Source organism: Temnothorax americanus, unplaced genomic scaffold (assembly GCF_048541705.1).
Source record: "Temnothorax americanus isolate GAGA-0224 unplaced genomic scaffold, ASM4854170v1 Scaffold84, whole genome shotgun sequence".
Lineage (NCBI taxonomy): Eukaryota > Metazoa > Arthropoda > Insecta > Hymenoptera > Formicidae > Temnothorax > Temnothorax americanus.
This window is the reverse complement of record NW_027509807.1, coordinates 326,825-346,441: the sequence shown is the minus strand read 5'-3', so window position 1 is coordinate 346,441 and position 19,617 is coordinate 326,825. Positions and strand designations below refer to the sequence as shown.

At 43.0% G+C, this 19,617-nt stretch overlaps 2 protein-coding genes across 7 annotated transcripts in view; one reads left to right on the top strand and one right to left on the bottom strand.

Annotated features, from left to right (window-relative positions):
• The window catches only part of Form3 (FH2 domain-containing protein formin 3), a 43,643-nt gene extending 42,318 nt beyond the window's left edge, over positions 1 to 1,325 (top strand). For both annotated transcript variants that reach the window (XM_077424403.1, XM_077424402.1), the window contains exon 26: positions 97 to 1,325. In XM_077424403.1, the coding sequence (XP_077280529.1) occupies positions 97 to 354 (258 nt within the window). In that variant the 3' untranslated portion in view covers positions 355 to 1,325. The remainder of the gene's footprint in view (positions 1 to 96) is intronic.
• Positions 961 to 18,145, bottom strand: Shd (cytochrome P450 family 24 subfamily A member shade). Of its 5 annotated transcripts, none has more exons than XM_077424407.1 (11): positions 17,945 to 18,145; positions 7,829 to 7,964; positions 7,291 to 7,434; positions 5,784 to 5,982; positions 4,782 to 4,972; positions 4,310 to 4,508; positions 3,785 to 3,947; positions 3,187 to 3,353; positions 2,910 to 2,988; positions 2,629 to 2,826; positions 961 to 2,526 (listed from the first exon to the last, which is right to left on the bottom strand). In XM_077424407.1, exons 1-11 carry the CDS (start codon positions 17,963 to 17,965, stop codon positions 2,401 to 2,403), a joined length of 1,623 nt encoding a protein of 540 aa, XP_077280533.1. In that variant the 5' UTR covers positions 17,966 to 18,145; the 3' UTR covers positions 961 to 2,400. The 5 variants fall into 5 exon arrangements, with proteins under 5 accessions (XP_077280533.1, XP_077280536.1, XP_077280530.1 ...); XM_077424410.1 differs by lacking the exon at positions 17,945 to 18,145 and adding an exon at positions 16,239 to 16,341; XM_077424404.1 differs by lacking the exon at positions 17,945 to 18,145 and adding an exon at positions 15,977 to 16,228.
• Between the last annotated feature and the right edge of the window lie 1,472 nt (positions 18,146 to 19,617).

Genomic DNA, 19,617 nt, shown 5'->3' with positions numbered 1-19,617 from the left:
TGATATAATTTAATCGAAAACATCTGCGCTTCCTTGTAAAGCAAGCCCTTGTTGTTATTCGATATCTTCAATGTAATTTTTATCGTTGATCGGTAGGTGGTGCCTGGCATGCCAAAGGTCACGAGGGGCCGGCCGATCGCCTCGCGTAGCAGCAGCAGCGGAAGCAGCGTCGGTCATCAATCAATCTTAGGAAGTCGACCGCTTTCCAGCGATAAAACGTCCGCGACAAAGAGCAGATTGATGCAGCCGCGAGTCGGCTTGAAGAGTCACAGCTTTATGAGGCCCACGGCCGCCAGCGTCAACAAGGGTTCCACGCCAAACTTGCCCAAGAGCATCAAAGTTATGGTCAAGTGATAACTCATCAATAAGGAATTATATTCGAGAATTTTAGACCGAGAAAGATTTATCTATATATACATTTAACAATCGCGTTAGAATTAACAAAAACCGCTAGCGTTACGTAAGATCAGCCGAATCCGGAATCTGATAATTGATAAGCTGTAAGAACAACAATTTCGACGATGTTATCACGTAGGTAGAACTGCAAGATTAGATAATGAAAATTGTGTTATTCTCGGTTACTACGTCGTCTCTCACAATTGTCAAACCAAAATAAGTAAGGCTATTATCGTCTAATTATACGCCACTATCACACCAAACAACGCGAGTGCTCGGATAAGAGGAAAATAATCAAATCTCTCTCTAGCTTTATCGCGCACGCGACGCCCACACGTTACATGACCAAGGAAACTTTAAGGGGAACGCCCCGATCTTTTATATCCGGCGCCAAATTGAGGGAGTTTTCCTTTCAGTAGCCTAGAAGAACGTATTTGTGTAAGGTATAATGTAACATACTCGACTATACATATAATGTGCATGTACGATATATTATATAATTCTTACCGTTAACAAAGATAAATATATATTGTAGAATATATGTCCGATAAATAAATTAACATATTACATGACAATGCAATTCAAAATTTCAATACAGAAAAAAACCGCGCGACATTATTAAATAAACTTACAATTAGCTATACATACTTTACGAAGAAAAGAACGCAAATAAAGTTTGCTGAATAATTGCAAACACGAGTAATCCGCATATTGCACTATCTTTCATATATATATATATTCATGTATACTTTATGCACTGTGTATTCAACAAGAAATATCTACATATTTTATGTACAAAAATGTAAATTAACAATCATTTTTATCTCAACGATCCATTTTCAAATTGCATCAAAAAAACCGCGCTCCCGACAGAGATGTTTAATGAGATCACTCGGAGAGTGTGATTCGGCACCGGCGCTTCCTAAAAAGCGTAATAATTCGAAAAAACTGACCTTTTTTCGATTGTCAACGGGTTACGTTGCGTATAAATCTTTCATACGGTACGTAAATATAACATTCAGCTATAATAACGGCTAGTCAAGCCGGTGCGCCGATCGACAGACACAGTATCAGGATCGTCTTACTTTCACCATAAACGGAATCCGCACAGCTTAGAAATAAATAACTATAAATTATATAATTAAGCCTGCTCCTCTCAACGTTGGTTGATAAAGTATAATTACCGTGAATGCGATGTAATTTTACCGTGATTTTGACGCGGGCCAACTCAGCCACCCCGATTGTTGATCTCGATAGCCATATAGAATGACATAATTTGACAAACAAAATTCAAATTTATTAATAAATTATCAAATAAATCGACATTACACCGGGTATAACTTTCTATATAACAAAAAATCTATATAGCACGAGATCAACATTCTTCGACTATATATGTATTAATTATTTTATTAACTATTATCGCTAGTTATCATCAATAAAATTAAATAAGGCGGCTGAGGAACTCGCAAACACATTTGCAATTGCATCCCCGCCGCGTCTCTCCTTTTGGTATCTTCATTTAATTTATCAGAAATGTAAAGTAACACGGGCTTTGTAACTTTTTGTTTTGTTTGATTTTACAGCAAAGTGAAAAAAAGTAGAGAAAAGAGTTGAGAATAATGAAAAGCGACACGGGGCATTGCAAGCAACGTGCGTCAATGTCCTAAAAGGTAAGAAGATCCCAATTGCTTACGCTTCTACAATTTTAGATATAAATATCGTAATATTAAGCAAGAGTAACCGATGAATACCCTCAATGGACGAACGAAGTTCCTTTCAACGAATTAAAAGAAAATATTACAAATAATACATACAAAAATATAAAATAATAGCGCTCGGAAATCAATCGATGAAAAAAATAGAGACGCGCAAACCCGTTCAGGTTCGCGCGAGAACAGTGAAACCCGTACTCCACTCGACGACAATTGAACGACAAATTCACTCGATTAACATTCATCGCTCGATAAACAGTCGCCGATGAAATCGCAAATAAAAAATTGTTCAGGTCATCTCGGCCCTCGACCCGCGATCTCGAAATCCGAGCGACACGGGACTTTGCGGAGCTAGGATAAATTCGAACTGCAAACCGAGTTCTTCCTCGACGACGATTTCAAATTCCCGAACAATCTAGATGAACCCCGAATCAATAGCAAAGACAATTTAGACAATTCCTGACAATTTACTCCGATTTTCTTTCTCCTTTTCTTTTATATTTTGGTTTTCACATACCTTTGCCAGAATAAGCTGCAGCGCGAGTTCTACGAAACGTTTTCCCGGGCATATTCTTCTACCCGCTCCGAAAGGGGCCACTAACAGCGGCGAGTGGGGTGCCATAGGTTTCAGCCATCTTTCTGGCAGGCACTTGGATGCGTCTTTGAAATTATCGTCACTCAATCCGGCTATCCATGTATGCAATAACACCACTGTCTACAGAAAGTTACAAGAGAGGGCAAATTGTGAATAAAAGTATTTTCCCGATGATTGAGTGTAGAGGTATTATTAAAACTCACTCCGGGATCAAGGCGATATCCTCCCAGCTCCATAGGCTCGTCTAATATACGGGCTATGCAAGGTGTCGTAGGTACGATTCTAAAATATAATATATATAAAATACATATATTTTATATTCATACTTATACATAAAAAAATATTAAAAAGTACATATAAAATTATATTTGCACATAACTTAATTGTTATTAAAAGATATATCATATAGATGAAAAGCTCTTGACGCGTATTTTATAACGTACGTATTATAAAATTCAAAGAATATTATTGATTAAAAACCTGAAGGATTCGTTGATGCATGCGCGTAAGTACTTCGCCTTTCGCAAATCGTCCACCGTGAGATCGCAACCGGGAGGCGCCAGGGACTGCGCCTCGTTGTAAAGAGTTTCTTGTACTTCAGGGTTACGGCCAATCAAGTTGAAAAGGAACACCAGCGTGTTGCCTAGCTGCAAACGTCCAACGACTGTCTTTAACCCTGTAGTAGTAATTGCATGGGTTGACAGTCCGAACGATATAATAGCAAAAACAGACGGCTAAGAAACATCTAAAAGACGCCGACGTCTCGAAGAGCGTCCCGATGATTCAAACTCGTCTCGCAAAAAGAAACTGTCATACGCTTTTTTTAGAAATAAATTATTTATCCAGTACCTATATATAATAAGTTATACGTTTTACAGTCAAGTTTCTGAACTAATAAATATTATAATGTAAAATGTGTGTAAAATTGATTGAAAATGAAAAGGGTCATTTTAACATTAAAGAGTGACTTTAAAGTTTACGAATTTTTGTTATATCGCTGAAACGTAATCTAATAGTCTCTAAATAATCGCAATCTGAATAATCGCCAACTATGATAAGTACAACGTGATTCTCTCACTGTGTGTATTCCCGCTGCTATAAAGTCCACTATAGCAGCTTTCTTATCTCTCATATCGAGATCTTTCTGTCGCAAAATGGAGAGGAACACCGCCTCGACGGACTCGTCTCTTGCGTCGTCCTGCTTCTCCAACATGGTCGCCTCTACGAGATCCGAGATAATGCTAAGCAAGGAGGAAAGAACAATAAGATAACGGCTACCGATTGTTGATTTTACCAATCTTCTAGACTCCGCGCGTATCAAATTATCAAACGTGATACAGTTTGCAAATAGAAGGAATAATCTTCATTAATTTATCTCGACTCACGGAAGATAAAACGTAATTCGATATTGTAAACCTTGAATCAATCTTCTTTCTGACTTATCCAAAATTTGAAGCAATTTTATAGAAATAAATTTAGCGGCTTGGCAATACAAATTCGGTGCTAATTCGACTGCGCGACGAGACCAAGCGACCGTACAGCGTAACTTCAATCAAAAGTTAATAGAAAGCGAGGACACTGACTGCAAGTACGCGTGACGTACTTGTATATAGCGTCCTCGCTCTCTATTAGCTGCTTGTACGCGGATGTCGGTAGCAGCTTCCAAAGCGGCAGGCCGTAAAAGGCGTCGCGCGAGGCCGTGAAGTGAATCCTGACCGCTTCCGCTAATCTCGTTGTGAGCGTGCTGCTGGAATCCGGCTTTAGGAAGCCTAGGTGACGTCCCAGGATCAGCGTGCACGTACCTAAGGAACGAAGGGAACGAGAACAGCGAATTATTCATATGACGGATCGAAAGTTGCAGCTCTGAAACCCGAACGAGAGCCACACTTCTCTCTGTCTCCGTCGAACAAGAGAATAGAAACTAAAAACAAGATATTTTTCGTAGATAGGTATCCGCGGCCGGGCGTTGCCGTAGTTTTTTTTTTTATTTCGGGATTATTTGAGAGAGACGGATACACGAGCTAGAAAATCGCTGGCAATTTCTACAAACGCGTGAAACCGCGTCGGCGACTTACTCTCGAGTCCCATTCTGTAAGCGAGTTCCTCGAAGCCTCTCACGGTGAAACGGCTCGCTCTACGTTCACGGATTAGGTCGATAAATCCGTCGGTGACGATATTGAGCGCCGGGAAGAAGCCAAATACAGTACCGGCACCGGTCAGCTCCGGCGTTAAGGCGGCCCGTAGCTTCTGCCATGTCACGCCTTGTCTGTCGGAGTTAGTCACTGATTACTCGGTCGTTCTCTTCCCTAAAAATCCTACGTGATCCCGACAATCAATCGACTATTATATTTTTTTTATTTTTTAAGTAGAATACGATTTAATTCGTCCATTTCGTTCTCCGTCAAAAGTGTACTTTCTACTATTATATTATATGTTTATACAATAATATGTTTATACAATAGCAAAATAATCGATTAAAAAACGGTCCAAGTAAGATGTAGCAGCTTTTTAATTTTTCTAATTGTTTTCTTTATTCGGATTCGAAAGTGTTAAGAAAAGATGACGGTTGATCACTGAGAGAAAAAAAATTATCGCAGTTATTATCACAATTTCACTATAATTTTTCGTTATTTTCGGTGCAACTACATATTTTTATAGTTATTTTAGCAATCCAAAATATAGTTGACTCAATACTATATTATTGCAGTTGTCTCACTACTATATTTATTACTATATTTACTACTTTATTACTGCAATGTATTTATTATTACTATTATAAATAACTATAAAAATGACCATAATTGAAAGATCTATGCAATTATAGTCGTAAATACTAAACACTTTTCTCTTATAGTGTAAGAGCATAGCGAGTAAAGTTAAAACCCATGCAACGCGTGTCGATTAATGATAGTATCACACGAGTGTCCACGTCCACCGGATTCTCCGGTAAACGCGGTTCAGGGTACGAGGTACGAGCCGAAATTATATGACGCGGCCTTAAACTTGACCTCGATACCGCCGCGGCGCGGCGGCACGTAATCGGCGAGCGCAGCCGACTACGCGGGCAAACTACTCACTCATTGACCAGACCAAGGTTGGTGTAACGATCACGCCGGGAGCGCCGGTAGTGGGATATGACCTCCTGCGGAGGACGAAGCGGGTACCTCGAGCCACGCTTGAGAACAGCCTCTATGTCGCGACGGGAGAACACGGAGATCACGAGGAAGTTCCACAATGCCTCCTCCTTGCACAGCGGCCCGTATCGCCGATTCAGATCTACTCTTGAATCACGGATAACGAGCCATGTTAAAATACCACATACCGATATCCGGGCGTGTGCCGTAACGGGGCGGGTGCTCCGGATCTCGGAACGTGTCGCGCGCGTCTCTCCTTCGATCGCGCTTGAACGGTGCCGATAAAGGCATCAGAACACCCTCGGTTCAATGCACTCTTTATTTTCCATGAAGATCACCAACGCGAGAAAAAAACCGCTTCGATAAACGAGACGCGCATTTGAATAAGACTGTTACTTTTGACTTAAAAAATTCAAATGCTTTCAAAGTTAACTTTCGAAGTTAACCTTTGAGTTTAAGGTGTCTTCATCTTTGAAGTTATAACTTCAAACTTCGAAGCTTTGAAACTTTGAAAAATATATTGCGACATGAGAAATTTTATTCAGATTTTGTCATATAATTTTATAAATGTGCAGTATGTGTACCTATTGCAGTACTATTACTATTATATTAAATTAATAATTATATAATTTTGATTCTTCGAAGCTTTGAATCTTCGAAGTTGACAAAAGTGACAGCTTTAATTTGAAGACGCGATAAAATAAATTGTCGAAGTTGCGAAACTTCGATCTTCGAAGGTTTTAAATTGTCGAAGTTTCGAATCTTTGAAGCTACGAAGTTCCAATATCGAAGCCTTCGAAGCAAATTATCAGCCCTGGATTTTGAACGAGAAGACGCTCGAATGTATTTCAGGGCGAAATACATCTCGTCGATCCGAAAGTTATGATCGTCATTGCAACTGTTTACCGTTGCCCGCAACGTACATTCATAAATAATTCATTCAATGAATTTGAGATATCTATAAAGTTCTACGAATAATTTCTCCTCTCACAGATCTTTCACTGGCATGACATAAGCAACTTTTAACGTGATGATATAAGCAACTTTCTGTCAGAGGCTCTCCGTTTTCCTCCGTCTCTCGCAATTACAGCAACTCACCGCGATAAGATTGGAGTATCTTTGACCCTGACCCTCTAAAAAGACACGTCCGCCTTCCCCCCTCGTCCTCGATTTAATCGCGCGGGCTTTTTACGGGCCCGCGTGTAATCGGAAGCCCCCGGTTAATCGAAATGGTTAATCTATTATGCGAGTCGAATAGACGTATTAGTAATATAACGAACCGTAATATACACCCGCGTTACTCCCTTTCTTCTGCTTCTCTTCCTTCCCCTTCTCTCTTCCTGCCTTTCGGTCGCGCAACCTTGAGATATCATTAGGAGCAAAGAAAAGGATCTAACGCGGCGTGTTTAACGCGGCTACTATCGACAAGGGCAAAAGTCAAACTCCTTACCTTTATACGCCTCGTGGATCTTATTCAAGCGGTAGTAGCCGAAGCGGGAGTATATCCATCTGGTACCCAAAATCGGCAGGGCGAACGGACCCGGCACGTCGCGTGCTGTTTTGAACTTTCTGCCATTGTCGCCTGCATCTGCATCTGCAAAGAGATCGTCGACTTTTAGCGGAACAGAAATTCGCGCAAGAGAGAAATTAGGAATGCCTGACGAGTAACCGAGAGAAGCTTCATATCGCTCGGAGTTTTATCTTTCAGATAATTTAAATCACCTTATTTATTAATGTAAGAAACTTTTTCGATCGCTCGGATTTCTACGCGGTAACGTGATACGGTCGTGATATTGCTACCGCCATACATTACATGTTATCGATTAAGAAACTTAACTCTTAACTTGAACCCAGAGCCTCGACAAATACAACACTTGATAACGATAAAAATGATAGAGGAGGAGAAAGAAAGTCACGGGCAGGGCCATTGACTGATATCGGCGGATATCTAAGATTGAGAGATCTCGGGGATCACTCCTCGCACTTACCAGCGTTCGTGTTGTAGTTCCTGGTCCAGAACCACCAGGGTGGTCGGTAGCCGGTAGCCAGCACCAAGATCGCGAGCAGCGCCGCGGCGATGGTCTCGAACCACGCTCCGGACAGCAGCATCCTCCAGTCGAATCCCTGCACCGAGGCGGATTAAAGAGAGGCGGGAAGGACTTCTCTGTCTCTCTCTTTCTCTCTCCCGAGACGCAATCGTGAGATCGTTTCGTCTTCGCGGTAGCGGGTAGCGCGGGAGCGATTATCTCGTTACGACGCGTGAAACGCTTGTCTCTCCTTCGCGGGCACGTCGGTCGAAATATGTAGTACTACGACTGGCGCCCCGTATCTCTCGGAACGATCAGTTTTGAGTCATTATTTGGACGCCTCGTCTCGCGCGCCGACTGATGCGGCGAGAAGCTTCAGATGCGTCAAGGTTTCTTCAGTTGCGCACAGGGAGAGAGAGAAAGAGAGACGTGGGATTAATTTTAACTCTTAAAATACTAAAAAACAAAGCTACTTTAAGCTACTTTTTATCGTAGCGGCTTCTCAAACACGTCTTGCAATTCCCTGCGTATACCTTCTCGCGGGGTTCGTAGCCCTACTTATAACTGCAAAGAGAATGTGGTATCTGATGATGGGATAAAACAGCGCCTCTTGCCTTTACAATCACGGACACATTACAAAGGCGTGAGGGCCTCGTGCACATCCGACGCTCAACTCAGCTGTAATTGGCGTGAACGCATTTTTCGCGATCGCCGTGCTGTGCCGTGCCGTGCCGTGTCGTGCTGCGCCGGTTGCACGCGCGGCTCCGATAAGGCTGCACCGTTCGCGCTTTGATTTAACACTGAAGAAACGCGCGCGATGCCGCGCCGGTGCGAAGAGAACAATAAGCATCGCGCATTTTTCTCGGCGGTTCTCACCGAGAAAGGGAGGAAGGGAGAGAGGAAGAAGAAAAAGAAAGAGAGAGAAAGAAAAAAAGGAACAGAACCAAACCAAAACGGGGTAAAAAGTGAAAAACGTGCGGATAGCAGCGACCGTTTACGTATCTTTTTGCGACTGACTGAGTGCCCCAGTGTTATTTGCGGACCGCGCGATTCCTCTATTTGCAATTCGCCGATAACGCCGCTTCCAGCGTTGCCCCGATGATCCACGGCCTCCCTCCCTTTCTCTCTCTCTCTCTCTCTCTCTCTCTCTCTCTCTCTCTCTCTCTCTCTCTCTCTCTCTCTCTCTCTCTCTCCTTTTCTCTTTTTTCCCTCCTTCTCGTTCGCTCGTTCTGAGTCATTGACGTATCGGAGCTGTTACACGGATCGGGAAGAAAATAGTGTAAACGATAACCGTGTAACTGTGCGAGTACTGCAGTGCCGTACTGAACCGAGGGTGAAGGATCTATTGTGAACGGTCTACGTAAGTCATTGTTAAGTACATACGCTCGACACACTGATTCAATATTAACGCATCGACGAAGTCAATAGCATTGTAACGCGAGAACAATATCAGCATTATTCTGTAACGGTGAGCGGAAAGAGAGAAGATCACCCCGCGAATTTATCGCGACCAATTCGAGGCCAAACTTTGAACTTGAATTCCTCCCCCAGGTCCGCGACTCTTCACGCCAAGTGTACAACTACGGCGGAATCTATTGAAATAAATTCACTTGTATTCCCCTCTCTTTTATCGCGTGTGTACATACCTCTCACCGTATCTTTCGCGTTCCCCTTTATACGCTCGCGGCTAAATAAAGAGCGCGATTAAGATAATTGTGTGCTGTTTTCGGAAAAATTACAATAAATCGCTTCGTCGCTCGTCTCAGCGAGGATGATCTCGGGGATAAAAAAACACGCGATTTTTATCGGGGAAGAAAATATCCGGGGAAATGAGTGGGGAACGCGGCAAACGGCGCCGCATTCCACGGCGTTTTCTTGTAGCGGTTTCTGTGTATACGGGACGCGTCCCGTGCCTCCTGACCGGCTACATTGTTCCTTCCTCATTAATGACTTTAATTAAACGCACCGCTACGTGAGTACCGTCTGGTACCGTCTCATCGTCGGCCCCCTCCCCCTCCTCGCCGGCGATGGGAGTCTTTCAAGGATGGTATCCACCGAGGAACGCAGAACGTGGTGCACACGCGATCGTCGCGTTCCGACGAAGCCGCATTCTTCCCCAATAACGTGATTCCGATCTTTGTTTACCTTTTACCTCACATTTACTCTACTCTATCTCATTTTATATAGACGAACGTCTCGGAAAATCGATGAGAAAGAGCACGGCTAGCTGTGTTAAATGTCAATTCGACGCGCTTTGCGCTCGATTCGTTAGTTTACACACTATTAGACTTGCAGGGCTGTGTTCCAAAATTCACTCTAGTTAACTAAAATGCTATAGTGTACGTGACGTAAACTATAGATTTTAGTTACCCAAAGTGAATTTTGGAACGCAACCCAGATAAATAACAATCGGATGTCTTAATAAAAAGCATACTGAGCACGTTGAAGGTGTTGCGAAATGAATTCTTATTTAGCGATAAGAATTATTTCTTTGTCCTCTCAAACTTATTGTAATAAGAGATAGTAAGCAGCTAAAAACAATTATTATAATTAGTACAAATTTAATTTTACGTGGAATTCTTCTTTTAATTTATCTATTTTTCTTTCTAATTTACCTATTTTATTCGTACAGTATTCGAACCTATACGTTTTACGAATGAACTATAATTCTTAGCTCGCTTGACTAGCGTCAATGATCGAGCTTTGGATCAAAGCTCTAATAAAGGTCTAATAAAGAGTGGAGCGAAATATATCTTGCGTATCTCGCGGAACTAGTCCCACGCTAAAAGAAAGAAAGAAGTGCTCGCTATCAAAAGCTTATTTCGTTCTGTTTCTCTTTCTAAATCTCTCTTACGCGAGCTCTATTTTTCCTTCGTGACAACATGCATGGATTTTATCTAGAAAAAAATGAGATAGGAAACCCAAACGTTGACACAACGAGGAAGGCTTCGATCGTCATCGTGCGCATGAGATGTAAATAATGACTTTTAAACAAATTGAGCAAGAGTTATTTGATTATAAGCTCTTTTACGTGTATGTCGCAGGAATTTTGTGTAATTCGTTTTTTGTTTGCAAAATTTTTAAACATTCCACAAAAAACCGGAGTATTGTACAATAAATAAAAATTACACATTTTTACTGGTGATTTCGCAAAATCTTAGGTTCTGTCAGTAAAATTGTGAGCTTAAATTTTTATTAATTTATAAATATATTATAAATAATATTTATATTTATAATTTTTATTCATTCCACAATATCCTGGTTTTTTGTAGATTTCCCAGGAATTTTGTAAAAAAAATAATTGCACGAAATTTCTGCGATATACATATATATGCAATGTAATGTTATTTAATTAAGAGTCACTCGTGTGCAACGTCATGTAGTGTACCCTATGCATCAAGCGCATTAAACGCCCTCGTATTTACATGGGACTGCCATGGATAAAGTGTTTTCGTCCTGCTACTGATTGGGCAAATTTCGCTCTCTCCGCCACACGCACGCACGCAATGCACGCACTGCGCGTCGTCGCGCAGCCACACCGCGGCAATCGTAAATGATAACGAACGCGGGTAATTGTGTGCGAAGACTTTGGAATGGCAGCGTGTCGCCACCGACCAGTAAATAAAGGATTATTGCCGGGGAGCAATTGAGAAAGCGCGAGTGAGTGAAAGAAGAAGTACGGGGGAGAACGAGAAAAATAATCGGCCCGACTGCGCCCGATTACCCGTGACGAGACGCGCGGTCGCGTAGCTGGATCGTTATCTTTCTTTCCTTTCTCCTCCACTCCTCCTTCCTTTTTCCTCCCTTTTCTGCCTTTCTCCGCACTCGCAAACCCGAGATATACAGCGTGCAGTTTGTAATTTCACCATGAACGCTCTGTGGCCTTAGAGGAGAATCTCAGTGCCATCAGTTATTTCGCGAAAGATAACTGTAACGTAATAATTTCCCCCTTGATTCCCCAGAACGAACGAGTCGGATCGTCAACGATCGCGATGGACCAATTCGTGATCGAAGTGATCGAACCGCGCGCGCGCGCGCGGAGAATCAATCCATTAATCAGCTTCCTTCGCGGGGAGAGCTAAGAGCTAAGAGAGCTAAATAACCGTACGGCGATCTCGTTGTTTTATCTTCTAGCTGTAGCTCCGCTTCTGTTCTAACGCTACGCCTGTCAATTAAATGAACGAGAGATGAATAATGCCGTGTGCGCGCCGCGCGCCTCGTTAATGATACAGTTACAGGCTATTATCCACTTTTACGAGAACGCCACTCAATCATAAATTTTATTGCTGTAAGTTACTCGGCACTTTTTCCCCACGTGTGGACGGAATTGTATATCTCGAGCAGGCCACCGGCGCGCGCGCGCGCGCGCCAAGACGGGTTAATTATATATTCTCGTCTCGCTGTAACGCGCTGCACTTATACGTAGCACGTAACATTCCGATTTTATCTATATTTTAATCCCGATTTTCCGCTTCTAACGGTTAACGTCCATTTTTGCTAATTGCAGATTAACTTTAATCTCGTCTCAACTTACTCTTCCTATCCTTTTCTAATTCTTAGAACTAGAAAAAGACGAAAAGTAAGTTAAGCCGAGATTGACCCTCAAAGGCTACAGTTCAAATCTCCACCATTTCAGACTCTCCAGAAATTGATGTTTTTGGACAATTTAATACGAATTATTGGCAATTTTTCTAATTCTGTTATATTCTTCAGTCTTTTTTCTATCCATATTTTATATATAATTCTTTGGTTGATTAGACCCAGCTTTACATGTGATCAAACATCCATATATGGACCATATGTAGCCTTTAAAGATAAGGTTAATCTACATTGGTGGAAATGGACATATAAGAGGTTTAAGAGGTACGATCGATTATCTTCGAAAATACCGTCTTGCCATGGAAAAGGTTGCGTGTGGAAAATTTTATGACTTACATTCTTCCTACGTTTTATTGTCGCCTATCGGACGCGGATATCGGCGCGGCGGCGTAACGAACGATTCGAGGAAATGTTTACCGAAAGTGGAAATGATAAGAATCTTCCTGCCCTCCCCCCCCCGTTCGCGGAAGAAATGCCGGAAGAAATGCCAGAAGAAATGTAAATTCCAGACGCTCGCGGCGTAAGTAATAGTAACGAGAAATATTATCTCATTAGTTGACCTATTTGTCGGACATACGATTATTTGCTTTCGTTCGATAACCCACTGATAAGTGCCTTCTATATACTTTATTCCGTTCGCACCGCGATTCCGGTATAGAGTAATAACACTAATAACGGACCCGAGCGCGAAATTAATCCACTCGGGGTCTCGAAATTAGCGTCAAGTCGAAGTCGCGTCATTCGTTCAGATTTTTTTATCGATGCAAATGTTACTATTATTTTAGGATCTTTGTAATTCTCGCTACTAATAATTCTCGCTAATCGTTTCTAGCGTTAATCAAGCATATTCTGCTCGCTCTCAGACCTATGATTCTCGTTTTTTTCTAACAAGAGAAAGAAAGAGAGAGAGAGAGAGAGAGAGAGAGAGAGAGAGAGAGAGAGAGAGAGAGAGAGAGAGTGAGAGCTCTACTGTCCTTCCTCTTCTGCGAGAAATGATCAGAGCATTGAAAAAATACGTACAACGCAGGAGCGCTGTCGATCTCGCGATTATGCGCATCTCGCCGTTTCCGTATAACGTTCCCGATTATGCGGCATACGCAGTGCTTGGAAAATTGCGGTTCCCGTTCCTCGCGATTACGACGCGCATTCACGGTACGGTTCACGGTTCACCCCCCTCGGGTGGCTGTAATCGCCATAATCGCCGCGTGCGGACATCAAGCATATTATCGCCGCGTATCAGCGGCACTTAACATTTCGCAAATAAAATGATTGACCGCCGTCTCGATCTTGCTGCCGACTGTCTGTCGCAATTAAACAAAGGGCCTCTCCGGAAAAGAAGCGTCTCTCAAGCGCGCCGATATGTATACAGAGTGTGCCGAGAGAGGTAATCGGCCTCCCGGGCGGCAAGTAAAGCGAGTGAGGTCTACAAACGAAAACCCCATTTTCGATCAGACTGGATCTTGATAGCCTAATAATATGTACAACTCTTCGCCTTAATACACCACACGCCGTTTCTTACGATCATGAAACGCAGTCTCAACTAAAACTAGCCAGTACAATCGTAATTAAATTTATAATCAATTTAATCATGCTAATCAATTTAATTACTAATCTTTAGAATATCAGAAATATACAACATGGAAAATACGAGATGTACACAAAAAGAAAAAAGTGTCAAATCAACACTGATATACTCGTATATACGCAATAATATACAGGGTGGTAGTTAAGTATTCTAAAAGATTTTAAGGGGTGATTCCTGACATAAATTCAAGACGAAAACTTCATATGATGATAAGTCCGAAACGGCTTAGTTAAAAAAATACAGGGTGTCAAAAAGTTGAAGGAAAAATTTCATTATTTCCATGAATTTATTTTGATGAAACTTTGTGTATGTTTGAAGGACATAAAGACTAATTTTTTGAGGCCATGCATTATTTTTTATTCAATCAGGAGCGAACTTAAGAATAAGCGGGTACTCTTAAAAAAAAAAAAAACTGGTACGCCACTGAGTGGTTTCCGAAATTTTTGGAAATAATGAAATTTTTCCTTCAACTTTGACACTGTATTTTTGAAAAGTCGTTTCGGACCTATGAAGTTTTCGTCTTGAATTTGTGTGAGGAATCACCCCTTAAGATCTTTTAGAGTACTTAACTACCACCCTGTATAATCTAAGAATTTCAACTTTTTATTTCAACCTTTTTTTCTTGGTGGGACTATATAAAACTTTGTTAACTATATAAATTACTTCAAGCAAGTTTTCTTCGTTTAACACGACATAATCCCATTTCAAGATTATAGATTGTCCCGTATATACGAGCATATAAGTGTTGATTTGACACTTCTCTTTTTCCCAAGTATAGAAGTCTACGAAGATTTCTTCCAAGATTTCAATCGACATATTTCTCGGAGGCCGCGCGAAGGTAGACTCCGCGCCGCGCGCGCACAGGCACGAAGATTGAAGGCAGGAAAAGTCCACGATAGATAGGTATACGACGGCGCGCAGGTTGGGCGAGAGCGTGCAACGTGCGTTGTTAGATATCGCGCGCCGAGATACGCTCGCGTGAGAGAGGATACGTATTACCGCGATAACAGGAAAAGATTGTCAGGCGGACAGCGTGTGATTGTTATCCCCGGTTTATAAACAGGGAGCCATATCTAACACCTCGCTTTACAATAACAAAGTTTTTTGTTATTCAGACATGTACGTATATTATATGCTTGCCAAACCGTAGCCGGGGCGCGCAGAAAAAGCTTATACACATCTTTTACCCCGCGTCCTCTGTCACTTTCTCGCCGATTGGCGACCTTACTTTTTACGACACCTCCTGCGTCTCGATCATCGCGACAGGCTTCGGGAGAATTATATTTCAATATATTCGGCAATATTGTCTTATAATGTACTTTATCAAATTGATTGCATATCCGGAGAGCTTTATCTTTGTTTTTATATTAATACATTTGATCGTGAGAAGAGAGCGATGCGTTCCCCAAAATCAGTGCTTTATCGCGAATTGAATAACTCTCGGTCAAGATAATAATTATCGTCGATTTCAATAACAGATTATTTCGTAAGCAACATTTTCGTGATATCTTTCGCGAATTTCTTTTTCGATTAAAGATCGAGGACCGAAAATCGCCGTAATTTCGACAAGCTCGATTCCGAATTTCGACGTCGCATGTATAATACGAAAAGAATGTATCTTACCTCACGTCAGCTGTCAACTGTCACCGTCACTGTCGCGTTCCCGTTGTTTAGATAAACGTAGGGCGTTGTTTACCGCGCCGTCCGCACCGTTCTCGAAACGCAAACTCGTCGAAATTACGGCGGCTTCTGGAGAGTACCCGTATCTTTCTCTTTCTCCGATTCCTGCACAGGAGCCTCGACTTGACCGAGACACGCGAGAGATTCCGCGCGCACTTCCGCCGCGATCTTTCGGGATCTCCGGAACCACGGAAATCGAAATTCGCACAATCTCGTCGATTGTCACCGTGATTGCGGTGAATTACCATGGCGCGTGGGAGCTCCGGCGCGACGAAAAACTCGCCCTCGCGCGCTTGCCTGGGCCCTCGGGTACCGCGCGCCGCCGCGCCGTCCGCAGTAACGCGATCAGCAAATCGCACGCATGTCCACGCGCCGTTGTCGCTCCCCTCACGCATGTGCGTGCGTGCGTACGTGCACGTGCGTGTGTGCGCGTGTGTATGTCGCGGCGCCGCGCACCAGTCTCTCCCCCGGACGCGGCAAGACTTATTCGCGCCGAATTCTTCTCACTCTCTGTGTCTGGTCCGGTGAAGTCCGGTCTGGTCTGGTCTGGTCTACTTGCGCCCGCGCCGATCCTACGCGCGCGCGACATGTGTGCGCGCGCGCGCGCGCGTTACCTCTCTCACGCTCACGGTTAACGCGCCGCGCGGCGGACCCGGAAATCCGTGGTACGCCTCGCGTGCTCGTGCCACAGGTGGTAGTAGCGGCCGATGCTCGTTCCCCGATGAATACTTGGATATACGCATAAAAACGGATAGCTGCGAGCGCGCGGGCGCATACCCGGTCGTCTTATAGGGTGTCTCGTAAAAAGCGGGATCGCGCCGCGGCCAGGAATGCGTTCTTCCTCGCCGATCGATCGATCGATCGATCCACTTGCGGTCTTCTCCTTCTTCCGAAGTTCTCTATCGGAGAGCTAATTGTCGACTGTCGCGTTTCTTTTAATATTTTCAACCGCTCTTATGTTTTGATTTAATTTTTCTATTCTGGTCGAGGAAACCTGCAGGCTTCTTTTATGCATATCTTATGCATATTTTATGTATAAATTGACTAAAATTATTATTCCATTTTGATATAATTGATTTGTCTACACTATTATTCGATCCAAGTGCAGTTGAGTACTCTATATTATGTATAAAGAAATTTGAATTATAATTTTATATAGAGATTGTATTTTCAAATAAACTACATAACAACAAATTTATTAAAATGAAATAAAGTATTTAATATTATAGCGTTTTTCTCTCACTGGCAGAGCCGGTGCACACTCAGTGCACATTAAAGCCGTCGTACACAAACCAACGTAAAGTGTATGTTTAATATATAATCGGGTTAAATCATGAAATCCTCAATATTCTTTATTGCACTATTTGGTAAAATATGTATACTGAGTATTTTATCAGTCGAAATATTTGCAATTTACTTTAAATATTAGAGACTAAATCAGTGTACAACGGCTTTAATGTGCACTGAGTGCGCACCAGTTCTGCCAGTGAAAAACGCTATAGTTAAAAGAGCTATCGAAATAATAATTGTGGCCATTTAAAAATTATCGTCAGAAATAGTGTTTCGCACTTTCTATAATGATAAATTTAGCTTTAACGATTTTAAAATGAGAACTTCACATAGAGCAAGAGATATATTAAATGTCCACACACTTAGCATTTAAATGTAGGACTATATAAATACGACATATTATTCTAATGCTGTTCCCGCATTTGCACTAGAAAATCATTGAACCGATAAACATAAACATGTGCATTAGTCACATACATGTAAAGTTTCTAGAATTAAACGCCTTGCTCGGCAAGTGTTAAATCGGCATTAAATAGCTGATACAATGTTATTGATATACATCTAATTCTGTAATAACCACCTCGCAATGCGAGTTATCGAGCCTTTTTAAATCAAACTTCCTCAAACATATAGATTTAAAGAAGTGAATAAAAATATAATACTGCGTGTCGAAAGAGAGAGAGAGAGAGAGAGAGAGAGAGAGAGAGAGAGAGAGAGAGAGAGAGAGAGAGAGAGAAAGAAAGAGAATGTAAAACAAATTCTCGCATGAGTAATCTTAACATAGTATGTGATTTTCATTACAACATTTAGAATTGAAGTTTATAAAATAGTTCTTCAAAAAATTACATCTGTTTCCAAGATCTGTCTTGATAGGAGAATAAGGTGTTAAAAGATAGTAAAAAGGTATATTAGAAATAACTTACGGATCTCAAGCGCATTATCATAGCCACCGTTGTCAAGGTCGATTCTGTCGGCACCGATAATAAATGTACTAGCGCGCAAATTTTCGTAGAAATTGACGAATTAGGGAAATTTGAGTGCGAGAAAGCGAGGACGGAGGAGTGATCGCTGGTCCGTCCACTCAGACTGCTGCGACTACGATGACGACAGTGAACCGTATTGTGTACCAACTCGTTGGACAGCCACGGCGGCACTGATCCCAAAAAGTTCCTCGGGAACCCTCGTGTTTTCCAAAAACTCCGAAAGCGTGACAGGGGTTGGAGGAGGAAGAGGTCTGGCGGTGATGGAGGTGGAGGAGGTAGAAACGGAGGTGGAAGAAGAGCGAGTGAAGGATGAAGAGGAGAAGGAGGACAGAGGGAGGCCGAAGAAGAAGGTAGCGGGGAGAGAGAGAGGGCCGCCACACGGACGGAGAGGGTTCCTCGGTGGGACGCACGTGGGAGGGAGAGGGGAACAAGCCCGCGACCCGGACGTACAAGTGAGATGAGTAGCGCGAGCACGGGACGAAGGAGGAAGGGCACACGGAGGCCCGGGGGAGGAAGAGATGCCGCGAGAGAAGAGAGACGAGAGAGGAGAAAAGAGGGCGATGCGGGGTGTCCGGCGAATGGAACTTCAATCGCAGTTAATTACCGCATTGTTCAGCGGATCGATCGGATTTATGAATGGTTGGTGGCACGCCGAAAAGGCGGACCAGCGACGATCCGCGAGATTCCCGAGAAAAGGGGTAAGACGGGGCGACGAAAGCCTCCGCCCCCCCCCCGCTTTGCCCGCTCTTTTCTCGTCCTTCTCTCTCGCGGAGGAGTCGTGGGACGCCGGGGTCGGGGCTCGCCGGTCCATCTCCGTCTCGCGACGTCTCCGGAGACAGACTCTCTTATCTTCTTGTCCTCTCTGTTTACATGCCCCGTTCCGTGCCCTGCCCGTCGGTCCCGCGACCGCGCGCCACGACATGGTTGGCTGTCGCCAATGGTGGGGCCCCATGGGATCCAGTGGGAACCCGTGTGCGCGCAGTGGGGGTCCCGGATGACGGACGGCCCGGAACGGAGCGCAGATGGCGTTGGAACGTTCCCCGTCGAGGAGGATACGAGAGTCGCTCCTGATCCGGGCAGACACTGATCCTCGATATCCCGGCTGTCGCTACAGAATATGCCGCAACTATCTTCACCTTTGCCGTTTCTTGTCCTCTCATCTTTTTTTTCGGACAAAAATAGCCATTGGGTCACCGCATGCATGTACATCCGCTTTCGGGTTTGTCATTTAAATCTTCCACCGTTCAACTTCCGTCATTTCTTCTGTTGTCCTTCATTCTTGAAGTCTTCTATCTATATCTTTTTGTACCGTATTCTCATTACTGAGGAAAAAATTTTAGAAGCTGACCCCCTAACGTATCTTTTTCGCTCCGAGATTAAAGGGTTAATTACGAAGAAATAACGAGCGTAAAAATCCTGGGTAAGGTCGAGAAGCTATCGCTGGTACAACGTATTGTTGACCCCTGCATGTAATCAATTATCTGAGAGTATGCCGATTAGATAAATCGCTCGTGAGATTCATGAATAGAGAGATAACGCAATAGGAAGCGAAGCGGGACAAAGAAGTTTCTCTAGATCTACCGAAGGCATAAATTCTCGATTTTTATAGTAGT

Excerpts from the sequence above, each read along its gene's own strand:
- Shd (XM_077424404.1), bottom strand. The coding sequence starts at position 16,126 with ATGCGTGAGGGGAGCGACAACGGCGCGTGGACATGCGTGCGATTTGCT. Across the intron at positions 3,354-3,784 it reads TAGCAGCGGGAATACACACA|CTAGGCAACACGCTGGTGTT; the intron begins GTGAGAGAATCA and ends GGACGTTTGCAG. Across the intron at positions 2,989-3,186 it reads TGCATCAACGAATCCTTCAG|AATCGTACCTACGACACCTT; the intron begins GTTTTTAATCAA and ends ATTATATTTTAG.